The sequence below is a fragment of the Bidens hawaiensis genome, unplaced genomic scaffold (genome assembly GCF_021521415.1).
Source record: "Bidens hawaiensis isolate Kalapana, Puna unplaced genomic scaffold, B.hawaiensis_p1.1 tig00001685_1, whole genome shotgun sequence".
NCBI lineage: Eukaryota > Viridiplantae > Streptophyta > Magnoliopsida > Asterales > Asteraceae > Bidens > Bidens hawaiensis.
The window spans coordinates 2,405,139-2,421,033 of NW_027491095.1; the positions used below are offsets into that span (position 1 = coordinate 2,405,139).

General features: G+C 33.8%; 2 protein-coding genes and 1 pseudogene across 3 annotated transcripts; 1 reads left to right on the forward strand and 2 right to left on the reverse strand.

The window, feature by feature from the left end:
• Positions 1 to 619: 619 nt before the first annotated feature.
• On the reverse strand, positions 620 to 2,994 carry LOC143592201 (uncharacterized). Its single transcript, XM_077072167.1, has 3 exons — positions 2,916 to 2,994; positions 1,065 to 1,138; positions 620 to 997 (listed from the first exon to the last, which is right to left on the reverse strand). The coding sequence occupies exons 1-3, from the start codon at positions 2,992 to 2,994 to the stop codon at positions 620 to 622; spliced, it is 531 nt and encodes a 176-aa protein (XP_076928282.1).
• Positions 2,995 to 5,224: 2,230 nt separating this feature from the next.
• On the forward strand, positions 5,225 to 7,374 carry LOC143593266 (cytochrome P450 CYP72A219-like). The gene is made up of 5 exons (XM_077072954.1): positions 5,225 to 5,521; positions 5,726 to 5,943; positions 6,025 to 6,269; positions 6,406 to 6,790; positions 6,874 to 7,374. The coding sequence occupies exons 1-5, from the start codon at positions 5,242 to 5,244 to the stop codon at positions 7,300 to 7,302; spliced, it is 1,557 nt and encodes a 518-aa protein (XP_076929069.1). The 5' UTR covers positions 5,225 to 5,241; the 3' UTR covers positions 7,303 to 7,374.
• Positions 7,375 to 10,784: 3,410 nt separating this feature from the next.
• On the reverse strand, positions 10,785 to 14,384 carry LOC143591454 (protein SRG1-like; annotated as a pseudogene). Its single transcript, XR_013145682.1, has 4 exons — positions 14,150 to 14,384; positions 13,821 to 14,067; positions 11,986 to 12,310; positions 10,785 to 11,323 (listed from the first exon to the last, which is right to left on the reverse strand). The product of XR_013145682.1 is annotated as a protein SRG1-like (transcript).
• Positions 14,385 to 15,895: the final 1,511 nt, after the last annotated feature.

Here is a 15,895-nt window from a genome sequence, read left to right on the forward strand (position 1 = left end):
AATCATCAGACGGATTGAATGAAAAGGTACTAAGGAACTCAAGACAAAGCTCCTTGTAGGCTGGAAGAACTATGTCAAACAACCGCCTAAAGGGGGTCGCCCCCGACAACCCAATGATTTGTTCCACTTCATCAAGCGAACCTACCTTTCGCAAAATCAAAGCATACTCCCTGTCTGTTAGTATGACACGTGGCTGCATACACTTGTCCAATGTCATTTTTAGTTGGCTTAAGACCCACGTGTAACTATCTTCTGTTTCATCACTTATAAAAGCGAAAGCTACACAAAAGGTTTTACGGGTAGAAGTTACACCTACAATCTCAACAAATGACAAACCTTACCTATTTGTCTATGTTGCATCTATGAACAACACATGCGGGAATGCACGCCAAATCGGGAACGATAATTCATGAACGATGAATAGCCTCTCCAACTTGTGAGTGGATTCATTTACCTCATGCTCTTGAAGGTAACCAGCATTAGCCAAGAGTGTGAAAAGAACTTGCATAGGAGACTTGTTACCGTGGAGGGATACTCGTTGCCTTTGTTGTTCGTTGTATACGTTTTTTGCCGTAGACACACAACGAGGGTCCTGCTTTCTTATTATTGATATAATGTTTTAGGGATCCACATTTTGGTTTGTCAGATCCATAACCAAAACTTTTTGCTCAGGGTTCAACCTCTTTGCAAATTCATGACCTTCCATATATAGAGAAGGCGGATGATTATGTGTACCACACACAACTTTTAGTTTCCAACCATCTTCCTCTTTGTGGTACTTTGCAATCAACTGAAATGGACAGTTGATTTTCTTGGTACCACCAACGTGTCTGACAATTGCCTTCCCCTTGTATACACCACCATGATCACATATAAGAAACACCTTGTTCTTGTTGCCAGCAACATTTGTCTTAGACCTTTGGGTAATTATCACGTAACCATTGTTAAGTCCGGTGTTGTACGCCCGTTGCTTCAACTCATCGAAACACATAAACACCTAAAATAAGATTCATTTTTGTTAATAACAGGATAACGTAATACAAACATGAATAGAAAACCTGTACCTGTTCGGTTGTGAAAAAATGACCAGATTCCACAAAAACGGTGGCGAAAGATTCATCGGATTTCACAAAACTTTCTTAAAAATTATGCATTTCATCAACGAAATTTATCAATGTGGTTGGAAAAATAAATTTAGGTTGGTAATATTTTTAACAACATTTGGAAGGGATGAAGGGGGAGAAAGAAGTGAGTAAAATATACACACACTTCATTGTTAGATGCATATCGTTCAAAGAAGTAAGTGGGTAAAAAACCCTATGAGATCACACAATTTATATGGTTGAGAGATTCCTTTTATTCCTAATATTCGTCTTACAGTCTTACAATATGGTCAAAGAATCAATGAGGCCTAAATATATGTGAGAGATTGATGGATTAAATACGTTTCACGCTTCCTGCAAAAGTAATTGTACAATTTTAAAGATTGACCGTTATACGTTTCGTATTATTTCCTATACAGTTCGTATAGATTACTTTTCATGATTTTTCAAACACCTACATGCATAAGATTTGTATTCTTACTTATACGGTTCGTATTCTTTCTTATACGGTTCATATGTTTATGTTAGATTTACATGCTTCGTATGAAATCTTATACGTCTCGTCTTCCATATAATACAAACTGTATACAAAAGCATATGACTCGTATAGTTTCTGAAGCATATGACTCGTATGGTTTTCCATATGACTCGTATGGCTTCGTTGATCTGACTAACTTAAGTTATTATTCTATACGTTGCGTATGCCAGCATACGCAACGTATGAGGCCTATGATTAGATGGGGGAATGGTGTATAAATAAGCTAAGTAGTGTATCTCTAGCAAACCCCGTTACGAAAGGATACATAGATTTCCGTGTTAGCTTTTTGTCGTTAAAAGTGAAAGAAAGCCTTGGTCACGACAGCATAGATTTATATATATGTTTAATGTTATATGAAACGTCCTTTACAATAATTGTCCTTTTTTTATAAACTAATAAATAGCTGGATGTGTAATAATATATAATATTTAATCAATAAGGACTACCAAACAGTCAAAACACCTCATGTAATTACATCAGAAGAGACGAGAAGACGTTACAAAAAGGAAGAAATGGATAACGACATGCATTCGGCCATGGCTGTCCCAATCTTTATGAGGGCCTGAAGTGCGTAACAAAATTGGAGCTTTTTACATTTATTAAAAAAAAAACGTTTTAGATTATGGGGATCATATGTCATTTATGCGTATGCATAACTATAGATCATAAACCCTACCATGAAGCAATATATCAAAGCTAAAACTACATTACAAATAATTTGTTACTTTTTAGAATTAGATGTTCTAAGACTACGTGTTGTTGTTGAATTTATCCATCTAATAATGTTGTGTCATGCAGTGCTAACTGGACACTCGATAAAACCACAGCTGTCTGAGCCTGTTGTGGTTCAGGCAAACGTTGGGTCAACGAATTTTTTGATTTTTGATTTTTTTAATATAATACTATAATGTAAACTAAAAAATTAATTTTTATAATTAAATAAAAGCATTAAACAAGCATATAAAAATACAAGTGAACGAGGCCTCAACGCTTTTTCATTTTTTTTATTTTTTCTTTTACTTTCTAAATTTGTAAACTAATATATATTTGTTTTATTTTGAACAAAACCGAACAAATTAATACGAAATATTATAACATTAGCTATGAAATAGATATTAAAAATTAGGCTACAAGTTACTAAAAGAAAACTATCTATTTGTTTATAAAACAAAGGCCCAAAAGAAAAACCCATTCTCATACATGCTGCATCTTTACTTCATCATTTTTTTTTCTGTTTTTTTATTATTAAATAAAGAAATTGTAAAGAACAAGACCCAATTTTCCTTTCCCCGCTTCCAAATTCTCCTTCACCAGCCGCAAGGCGGCTCGCGGCCACTCACTGGCGCCATCCATCATGCCACCGTGTTGTGGTGTTCGCCTTCGACGTGGCTCACACCACTCCCTCGCGCTAGCCGTTGGCAAGCCACAACGGATAGCCTAAAGGAGTGGATACCTAAAGTCATTGCTTTATTTTACACCACCAGGAACCACCTTGTATTAAAAGCTGTGAATGCCAACTCCATCCAAATGTTCTGATTTAACGTTTCACATTTAAGTGATTAAATAAACGCTTTTGCTTTTAGTGACCAATAAAATAAAAACAAAATTCATGGAATTTATCGACTATGTTGATTAACATGCAAGGATTAAGGAATGACATATTGTTCCAATGATTAAATGTTTATGTATGTTTAGGTATTATATATGTCACGAGATAACTCTGTAAAAAAACACAAACTAATTTATAATCCAGTGAAATATTTCGACATTCTAACATTCGATCCAAGATACCCTACAACAAATCAAGTAATAGTTCAAACGTGTAATAATGGTTTTATTCAATACAGTTCAATATATATGCTATGGACTGACTATCTATATATATATAGTCACTATACGGGTGCCCGTGCGTCGAGCAAGAAACTCTAAATAATCATTCTCAACCGCATATTTTTATTAAAGTATAAAACTTGCGGTCCACAATTAAAGAGATATGTGATCTATCTCTTTAATACAAATATTATCAAACAAAAATCAAATGGTTAGATCTGGTCTTTTATAGATAGAGAAGACAAAATGTAAAACAAATTATATGATTATATAAAGGTAAAGAGAGAAAATGATTTATGTTCCTTACATTCCAATTTTCGATTGTTACGTTTACTGGTGTTATCAAAAGAATTCACTAGCTTTCATGTGTAAAGTATGCAAAAGATGTAAAACACGTATGAATGTAAAGATGTAAAACACGTATGAATGTAAAGCATGTAAGATATGTAAACACACGGAAAGTCTGTTTTTTGCTTAATGTACAAATATGTAGATGATGTATAAGTTGTAACCGATGTAAAACACGTCTAATTATATAAAGGTAGAGAGAGAAAACAATTTACTTTGCTTACATTTTGATTTACATTTCATACATTCCGATTTACGTTTTACATTTACATTTATAGAAGGCAATAATATAAAAATGGAGAGAAAATCGAAGCACACCTTCCAAGATCTAATTTTTATTACTACAAAACATGCTGATTTTTGGAGAGAGAACATTTTTATGTTCCAATTATACCATTTCTATTTTCTTAATTGCAAAAATAATGGCCAAACTTGTGGGTCCCATGAACATTGATTTGATCTTAACCATTGGATAAAAAATGAATGATTAGAGATGGGGTTTCAAAGGTGCCTAGTATAGTGGAGGGTTTCATATTTTTTTAACGACAACGCCGGGTATTTCGTACGCGGCCCTCATTGGCTAAAGGTAGCCCGAGCTGGCCACTAGTCCGGACGGACGGAGCCCCTAACAGTCCACCTATTGAGGGATTCACCGGATAAAACCGGACCTCCACGCCCGCCAAATGGCACGACAGCGAGGAGCCGGTAAAACCGGGTGAGATACTCGAACCCTGGCAAGCCAGAGTCATCCCTCCCATATAAATTGGTGATAGTGAGGTTTGAACCCCCTACCTTCCACAAGTAAAGTGAGTGTTCTACCATTGAGCCACATCCAATTTATACTAACCCTTTCCTATAAACACACATATTAGCTTTTATCCTCCGTATTACGAGGTTGTTTTATATTATTCGTTTTTAACATTTATATCTTTTCGGATTTTAATTTTATATTGTAACAAGGTTAAATAATATGCTTAAGATTTGATAATGAAAGTGTTTCACAAATAAATGAGATGATTATAACCCGGTTTAAAAATTATCTGGGTTTGGTGAGACATATGACCCGTTTATTTGTTTACTATAAAATTGTTTCTTAATTATAAATAATATTTTAAAAAAAATGGATATTAATTTTTAGTGTATCTATATTTTATTGGATTTTCATATCAAATATCTGGTGAGATTAATTTTTAATCTAATGAGATGCTATATATCGTTTGATGACTATATGAGTTTGGTAAGATTCAAACCCGTGAATTCGGGTCAAATGCATAACAAACCTCTATTTATAAATAAAACAATATGATAATTTATGTGAATGTAGAATGCAACCAAAGAGCTTTTAAATGTTTTATTTTTATATATTTAAGATACATATATAACAAGTTATTTGTCCATACAACAACAGGCGAAACATCCACGATGGATAAGGTAACAAACACATTGCTTATCACATGTGCTATAGTAGTTGGACTATGCGCATGGAAAATTGTAAACATGTTGTGGGTGAAACCAAAGAAGCTAGAGAAGTTCCTGAAGGATCAAGGCCTGAATGGAAACAAATACAAGTTCTGGTTTGGGGACATGAAAGAACTCGCTATGGTATCTAAACAATCCAAATCTATGCATATCGATATCGATGATGGAAATAGTATTCTGTTACACATAGGTGCATTCAACCTTCAAGCTAAGCAAAAATATGGTAAGCTACATCTCCAATTCCTCCAAGATTTATTCAGAAATATTACAGAATTTTTTTTGAATCCAAATGAAGTTATATGAATTTGTTATGTTAATTCTGTTTGCTCCTTTGCAGCAGTTGCAATATCCCATAAGTAATTTGGGGACATCTATAACATAGTAAAATATTATTTGAATCCAAATGTTTTAAAATTTGTTTTTGCAGGAAGATGTTTCATCACATGGATGGGATGGAACCCAAGAGTGACTATAATGGAGCCAGTGCTAATCAAAGAAGTATTAACAAAGTTAAATGACTTTCAAAAGACGAAAAGCAATCCTTTTCTCAAATTTATAGCGACAGGATTAGTGACCTACGAAGGGGATCAGTGGGTAAAGCACAGAAGATTAATAAACCCTGCTTTCCATGTGGAAAAGCTAAAGGTAACTTGTTATCTAAAATTCATGTTCATATCGTTGTTTTTTATATAAATCCTTTAGTTCAAGCACCCTTTCTGTATCCAGAATATGGTACCAGCGTTCCGTCTGAGTTGTAGTGAAGTGCTTGGGAAGTGGGAGAAATTGGTTTCCTTAAACGGATCATGCGAGTTGGATGTTTGGCCTCATCTTCAAGCTTTAACAAGTGACATAATATCAAGAACCGCATTTGGAAGTAGTTACGAAGAAGGTATTCGAATATTTGAACTCATAAGAGAACAAAGTAAACTTGTAATGGAGTCACTATGGTCACTTTACATCCCTGGATCTTGGTAAGTTGGTAATCTCACACTCATGTTAACTTTTACATAAGATGTGGTATATTTTTGCTCCTACAAAAAGTCGTGTATCATAAACAGTGAAATCAAATAAGGCGAAATAATTGCTTGGATTATTGTTTTGTAATAGGTTTCTTCCCACAAAGAAGAACATAATGATGAAAGCAATAGATAAAGAAGTAAATCTATCTATAAGACGCATCATTGACAACAGGCTCAAGGCAGAGAAGGTAGAAGGTAGTAACTATGAGGATTTGTTAGGAATAATGCTTGAATCTAACATGAAAGAGGTCGAGCAACATCAAAACAAGACTCACGGAATGACCATTAATGAAGTTATTGAAGAGTGTAAACTTTTTTACTTTGCTGGACAAGAAACAACAGCTAGCTTGCTTGTATGGACAATGATTTTATTAAGTCGACATCAAGAATGGCAGTCCCGTGCTAGAGAAGAGGTTTTCAATGTTCTTGGGGACAGAGATATAGATGCGGATAAGCTGAATCATCTTAAAGTTGTAAGTGTTTTAATGTTCAATTAACGAAGTCATGAATTATACTAGCACTATACATTTTAATCTTCTTTTAATTCTCCCTGCAGGTGAATATGATCTTCTATGAAGTATTGAGGCTATATCCTCCTGTTGTTGGACTAGCCCGCAAGGTTGAGAAGGATATCACACATGGCAGATTTTCGCTACCATCTGGGATTAATGTTGGATTGTCGATCATGCATCTTCACTACGATGAAGAACTTTGGGGCAGTGATGCCAAGAGCTTTAATCCCGATAGATTTTCTGAAGGAATCTCTAAGGCAACCAAAAACCAAGTCATTTACTTTCCCTTTGGTTCGGGACCTCGAATTTGCATTGGACAAAACTTTGCTTTACTTGAAGCTAAAATTACCCTTGTAATGATCTTACAAAGGTTCTCTTTTGAATTTTCACCATCATATGTCCATGCTCCTAATCTTATTCTCACCCTTCAGCCCCGACATGGGGCGCATCTGATATTGCATAAACTCCAATAGTTGCTCTTTCTTATTAAAAGATTACTATTTTTAAAGTTTTATAATAAGTTCTACGATTTACTAAAGTTAATTAAGAAATAATGTGAAATTTAAGTTGTTGTTATTATTATTATTATTATTTACCGTTCATCTTCGACTAATATTGCCCCAGCCCGGCCCTGTGGCTCCACTAGTTCTTTGCGATTCTTGGCTTCATATCCCAATTAACTAATATTACATTTCGTGTATCTTTTATAAAAAAAATTCTGGAGGTAGAGCTACAAACCTTTATATATGTCTTAAATCTAATCAAATAACACTTTTAAACAACAAATTTAGTTATAATGGATAATCAGATAATCAACACAGCTCACGTTTTACGCGTAATTAACATGATTTAGTTAATGGTGACTTACATCACGCCAATTTACCAACTAGAGATGAAATTATACGACGATGATATGTATACGAAGAGATGTTACACGACCTTGTTTTTCTTGACGTGCTTGTGTGCCTGCTTATTTCTTCTTATCCTTCGACGACCGCCTCCAAACTTATTTTTCTTCTTTTTCATTATGCCTTTCCAAGATGAAACTTTTAACAACACCTTGTGTCCAACATTAAATTCTAACGACTTTTGGTGGTTGCTGAAGTAACTTTTTCTTCTATCTCTAACTATCTTTAATCTTTCTCGGACTTGTAATACTTTGTCAGTTGTTTCCTGAACGATGTCAGGTTGTAACAGTTTGATTTATTCAATTACAGACCAACACATGGGCGTTTGACATTTGCAACCGTATAATGCCTCAAACGGTGTGACCTAGCGACTCTCGTGTGATAGCTTTTGTCAGACGACGAAAATTCAATAATAGGTAGATGATCGTCCCAACTACCTCAAGATCTATCACACAATCTCATAGCAAATATTCTACTTTTTTAATAGCTCATTCAATATGTCCGTCAATCTATGGATGATAGGTCATGCTTACATTCAAGCGCATACTCATTTGTTGTAGCAACCGAATGTCAAAACGCAAAGAAATAGTTGTGATATGTCTAAAACAATACCGACACATGTTTTACATCAATCGAAAAACCATAAAAAACATCGATACTAGTTCCAGTAACACCGATACTGGTATGTACCGATGTTGTTTGGTCGAAACTGATTCGATTCGTCACTGTATCGGTGTGTATAGCTTACGATCCCAAAAAAATATTGTTCTTTGGATACAACTACGTCTTCAACAAAATTTGTGTTTGAATGTCGAGAAAAGATAAAGACAATTGCAAGAACCACAATAACGAATACCGATATTGTATCCGATGTACCAATGTCGGTACCGATGTTTTCTGGTCAGAGATGGGTTTGTTTGTCATGGTAACGATCGCGTGATACCGAACTCTCGTATAACTTAGGATAACATAAATATATTTTATTTTGAATACAACTCTATAAATCTATATTTAGATACAGTGGCGGATCCAGAAATTTTTTTCGATGGGTTCACTGTTTGGTTTGGTTGATGGTTCGGGTCAGTTCGACAAGGTTTGTCACATAATAAAATACAATACATTTAAAAAAACAATTATCACCCTTATAACATTAAAAAATACATAATAAAAATACGATGGTTTTTTTCAAATTTAAATAATATTAAATGTCTAATTTATTCAAATTTCAACAAACTAGCAAACTTAATCCGCGCGTTGCGGTGGAAATGAAGTCTTCGTCTCTTACGGCATCATTATGGTCTCGTTACTTGATATAACAACTAATAAAGAGAGAAAAAAAATACAGTCACTTGATATCTATACAAATGAATTTTTCTAATATCACCCACAAATTATGGAAGAACTGTATGTCTGTATGGATACATCCAACTTATTATTACGGCATTGGCATGTTTACCCCTTGCTTTCTATGCTATACGCCTATACTCACACCCCTAATCAGTTAACTTAAAAGAGAGGCGGAAGGGTAGTAAATTAAAATGATAGATAAAAATCTTAAAAACACACAAACAGTAAGAATCGACCCCAGGTCTTCACGTCAAGAAGGCAAGGTGTTTGCCACCGGAAAAGATTCTCTTTTTGGCTATGAGTTCACTCAAAATTTATATATGGGTTCACTCTCATGTTTCATGTAGACTTTCTCTATAAAATCTGAAACTCAGTGGGTTCCTGTAAGCCCGTACTTATATACGTAGATCCACCCTTGTTTAGATACTTTAATTCGACGGACGAAATCTATATGGACATAATAAGTCAGAATTTGAGCGTAGGGCTCATCATGTGATTATTAAATTTGTTGAACATGGTTTACGATCCCTTGTAGTAGCATACCGGGTTTGTAAAAAGAAAATTGTAAACTGAAAACATCATGCATGTGTAAGCTCCCTCACGTGAGGGGTTGGCTTGTATTTGGGGAAAAAAAGGGCAAAACTGCCCCTCACATGAAGGACATACTGATGAGTTTAACGACTAAACTTAACAGGGTTAATGAATTTGGGTTTAATTGTAAGTGAAATGAAACCACATGGACAGAAATCGCAAATTTGAAACTATTGGACTAAAACCGCAGATTTGGACAAACTACATGGACGAAAACTGCAATTTACTCTAAATTTTTTAACCAAAATAACGAACCGAAACACTTTTTTTAACAAGAATAAACGAATCAAATTACCTTTTTAGCAAAAATAAACGAACAGAGCCACTTTCTTTTAATAAAAATAAATGAACCGGACCATTTTTATACCAAAACTAAACGAACCGAACCACTTTTTATAACAAAACTAAACAAACCGAATCACTTTTTTTTAAAAAAAATCTACGAACCAAACAATTGTTTATTAACATAAATCTTTTTGAATGTTAGGGTTACAGACCCTTATAATATATGTGAATGAGTATGTGCTAAGTACGATAACTATGGTAAGAAAATATGTATGTAAGTATGTGTATGTGAATGCATGTGAACGTATGACATATGGCCTGTTAAACTAGAACTCATTCAGCGTAACAGACTTTTAGTATACCACGTACACAAAATTTAATGAGACAGTTGACTTGAGGAGCACACATGAAATTGAAGAATAAAGAACGACATTGGAAGAAAGAAGAATTTTGTCATGTTTATTATTATGTTTAAGATTAAAGACCATTTTAATGTTTGTTTCGCAGAGATTGGATGTTTTGTAATTATGAATGGTTGAAATTTTATTATTTTGGGAAAGATTTTAATCAACTTAGATATTTAGAATTATGTTAATGAGTAAATCCAACATCCAGTAGGGTTACCAGGTTCGAGGCCTTACAGTTTGAGACAAGAGCTTTATGTCAACACCATCAAATTTATTGCTTAGTCATTTTGAGACCATAAGGGTTGCTAATAGCTGTTTTGTATGGTGTCGACGCCGCCACGATGTTTCCACTACGCTCGATCTTATAGGATGGGATGAGAACGCTCTAAGCGATAAAAGAGAGAAACTCTCTGGATAGGCAATGGCACAAAAATACACAAACACTACCCAATTATGGGTGATTTTAGAAAAACTCGCTTTCACCAATAGACATTAAGCATTAGATTACTATTATGGGTCATGGCCGGATCGTCACTGTAATTTTGCCGATGGATTACCACATAAGTTTCACTAAAGAATTACAAGGTAAACAATAATTTAATAGCTATTATACAAACTACATATAAGACAATCATGCGACTTATTTCAGTTGAGTAATATGATTATTAATACAAGACTTGGATACTGAATCAAGTTTCAATGGCTTCATCACCAATCTTGATTTTCTCGAGAAATGACTTTTTGTTGAGCTTGCTCGAGAAGAATTTATTGATAAATTGCTCTGTTACGAGTGCTTTATACAACGGTTGATTTCCGGTGTTTCTTAGGAGGCTCTTGGTAGGCCCAACCTCTGCATGAAGCTTTGGACTGAAGAACGAGGCGACTGAAATCCTCTCACTCGTTGCATTTACAGTCGCCATATGTTCAATACTGTTGTACAGACCATTGCTCATTATCTGTAAATCCATTTAAGTATTAAATGTGTAAAACTCTTAAACTTAAAAAGTGTTTAAACTAGCATGTTAAATATTTTATGATATAGTATATAGATATGACTTACACCCATGACCTAATGGTCTAGTGGTATTGTGTACATCCTTACAATATAGAGCAGGTGGGTCCAAATCCTTGTAAGCGCAAGGTTAAGGTGATTTTGATGGAAATAAATTTGTTGTTACAAAAATATAGATATTCACGTGATAAAATATTTATCATGTGTAGCTTTGGTCGAAAAAGTAAGTGTTAAACATGTTTTAGATGCATGGTTAGCTAACTATATAGAGTGGTCAAAGATAATTGGAATCAACACTTAAATGTTTTGACTACCGTCTCTCACATTATCTTCAAAATTTTAACAATCATCTCCAAATTCTATCTATTATCTTTTATCTACACCCTCTAAAATTTAACAAAAATTCAAACATTTGTCCAAAATTTAAAAAGCTATCACATACACCCATACACATAGGCACACATCTATAAAAAGAGTAATTAATAATAAAAGGAAAGAGGAAACACAATCAAAAAATGATATATAGATAGATAAAAATATTTTAAAATTATAATTTTTAGTTAAATTATAGAATGAAAGATGATGAAGAGATGTGAATGCTCTAACCTCAAGAATGTCACCGATATTTACTACGAAGGCATCTGGAAGAAATTTCACGGGGATCCACACACCGTCTTTTTTAACTTGCAAACCTTCTACGTCGCTGACTTGGAGAAGAATGGTAAGCCCAGCAGAATCAGAATGAGGGGTAAAACCGACAACATGATCTGGCTGCGGGCAAGGAGGATAGTAAGTCATCCTCACCGATTGCACTCCATCTTCAAAAACATCTACCATCTCTTGCTCATCAATATCTGCTGCTTTGCCAATTAAACTGAATAAAGTCAAGGCAAGTTTTTGCAGTTCTTGCAAGTAGTTCTCAATGGTATCTCTGTTGAGCAAATGTGAAGATATATAAGGTTTCCAATTTTGGATACAGATCGATCAAATGAATCATGTTACTTCGTGGCATGTGTTCTGATGCTTGTTTGCTACTTTATTTGTGTGTCTTCCCTAACAACCCATGAAGATCACAACTACATAATGTCATAGGGTCAGCTGATGAGAGAGGATACAAGGCTCAGTCATCGTCTATAGTCCGTTCTCGGCAGATGCCCAAAATTAATATATATATATATATATATATATCAAAATAGTAAGACATGATGCTTTTAAAATAAAAATTAAAAAAATTAAGTAACTTAAACCCAAATTGTATTATAACATACTAGTTTTAGAACCCGCGTGACGTACGTAAAGCTCAAAAGAAATACAATTAAACTATAAATATTAAATGATTAAATTAAAAAAACCCTATATTTTATCAAATTAAATAGTTTATTAATTAAGTTTTAAGTTATATTTTCTAATAGAATATTCATACGAATATGTGGTGCGTTTTCACGCAATTTTTTTATAATCACGAAAAAGATGCACCTAATGATTTTATAAGTTGTAATTATATTTTTTTAATGAAATATCGAATTCTAACAAAAGATAATAAGATCGATGTTTTATTATAAATGACATATAAAGAGAACATCATATATACAATTAGCATGACTAAAACATGCTTTTGTATTGCAGATTTGAAAGAGATGGATGATAACTCTATGGAGGTAGAATGTAGAGCCGGCCCTTAAGCATTGGCAACCAAAGCCCTAGCTTAGGGCCATCACATTTTTAAGGCCCCCAATTTTTACTCCTAGGTTAATTCTCTGGTTTAACATTCTGGTCGCATAGAAACAAACTCTTATTTATTTGTTGAGTTTATAGCAAAAATGTGATTTTGAATTGTTCTTTTTTTTATTGTTGTAAATCTTGACTTTGGATTGGATATTATTAGCTTTCTGGCTTGGATATTAATATTGTGTGTATGACAATGTGATAGGTTCTTATGCACATAAGTTTTTTGATAAAATGTTTAAGTGAAATACATATTCCATTTTGGAGATATGGTGTGATACAAAATTTCCTTAAGCAATTGTTTAATTTATTTTCATTTCATCATTTCTTGTTCTTAATCTATTTTTATTCAACCGATTAATCTAGATAATAAATCATCAGAACTGGCACATTATAACAGTATGAATTGTAGTAGCTAACACAACATTCCACGTAAAAATGTATTACCTAATATTATCATATTCCGGCATCCGAGGACCGCAAGCAAAAATAAAATATGTTTTGGAAAAGGGCCTCAAAATGTTACTTCGCTTTGGGCCACCAAAATGGTTGGGCTGACCCTGATTGAATGCATACGTAAAAATAAAATTATGAGTTTATTTTTATGGACATCCGAAATCTTGGAGACGGCATTGTAAGATTGTTAGTTTTCTTCTAGATCTTTAGGTTTCAAATCTAAATCAAAACTACAAACGACTAGAAATAGAAAGAGATACCTTAGTAATGGAGGGAACTGTGGAAGTAAGTGTGGTTTTCTTCTATGAAGAGGATTAGTGATCATATAAAAGCGATCAGCCCAGTCAAGTTTCTGATCTTGAGTATGGAGTGTAGTCTGACCATAACCTTCATATTCACCTGCCTTCAACTTGTACCTCAGCTTCTCTTCCATCGGCAGGTTGAAAAATCCACCATCTCTTTCTTCATATTCTCCACCAGCGATTTATCAACTCCATGATTCACCAACTGCAGAAGAAACTAGGTTTTTCATGGTCATGGTTATGGTCAATAAACGTAAAAATGAAGTTAGTGCCTAGAGACACTTTACCTGAAAAATTCCCCATTCATGGCAAATGGAGCGCAGTTGCTCGATATGGATATCGGACTCTTGCACCTTTATTATGTCGTTCATGTCAAAGACTGGGATAGAGGGCAAGGGCAAAGAACCCTCAGAGACAAACGTGAATTGTTGTGGTTCCTGAAAGTAGCGGTCAGGGACCGCCATCCTGAGTTCTTTTGCAAGCTCTTGAAGATTCTCATGGCTGTGTTGCAAAGAAGCCGTCTCAGAGTATATATCTTTGTAATGGTGTTTGGGGTACCAAAACAGCCCTAAATTATTGCTTTAAATAGAAAAAAAAGGTGTTCTCACTTTGAAGTATCTGATATAAGAAAATACCACATATGCGTTAACAGTCGCTTGAGAATAAGTAGTTTTTTTTTTCTCTTTTTGTTTGTATTTTTATGAAGTGAGAAAATGGGAAAAAAAATATTTAAAGTTTTAAAAATGTAGAAAGAAGCTAGAAAGATAAACTTGATGTACAAATAATAAGGTTTTGGGTTGAGTTTAAACAACTTCATTAGAAATAGGTTGATCCATCAAACTACTTAATTAATAAGCCGGGCAGGGCTTGTGTTCGGCTATACTCAAATCGCTTAAAGTCTGAAATAAAAGAATAAAAAACATATTAATTGTTGAACCTGGAAAGGAATGATGTGCCAAAGATCAAACAACAACTGATCATAAAAAAACAGTTGTTCTCCATTTAAAACAATAAAGAATAAAGATTTGATTCCAAATTACTGATAAGAAGCAACAACATGGAAAACAACTGAGGATTCTAATGAACTGCCGACATGTAAGAAACTACTGAAGAACTATTGATGAAGCCTCATTAGCTGGTATCAAGAGATCAGCAGTTTAGTTATATTACTTGTATTTTGTCGGTAGTTTATAGTTTTCTAATTTGTTAGTTGTTTCTTGTAAATGTATTACATATCACTATCATATCTTAGCTAATCAGCACTTTCACACTGTATAAAACGAACAAGAGAATCACTTGTGCATTAGTACTTTTCACACATTGAATTCTGTAAAATGCAAGTTTGTATGAAAACAGATGAATTTGATGAGCTAGGGTGAAGGGGAGCACATCTTATAGAATTACAATCTTTTTATTTCAATTAGTGCAATGCTTCTACATATGATCTCTTAGTTTGTTTATTTAAATATCCGTTGCATAAATCTAATTGATAGAGTCACATGAGAATCAAATCAATCAATCTGTATCTAATCTATAAATGTCCGAACATATTGTTTTAGTTAAAACTGTTAAGTGTTCAATTCTGATCCAACAATAATGTAAATTAAATAATAAAAACATGTGATGTATCTAATCATACGCCCATATTTTGTTGGAGATAATTGTATATAAAACCCTAACGAATATCTTCTAACATGGAGATTGTTTGGCTTATGGTTATGGTTATGGTTATGATCCATGAAAATTACAGGAGCCAAAGCAGTGCAATAGATTAGTCAAATAATTACTTATGTGAATTCATTTTTAATGTGAATGAATCTTCATGTTAAAGCTTGAGGTCTTGGATTCGTGTTTGATGCGTTTGAGTTTATTTATAGAGTTATACTATTCCAAGTAGATGGTAAGTCCTTTTACAGGTTCCAACAAGGTCCACATGAGGTATATATTCTTATCACCTATGCTTTTAATCAAGAAGGCTTTAAATATGCGTTTTGAAAGTGATTGTATGTTTATTGGATTTGTGTAGAAATTGT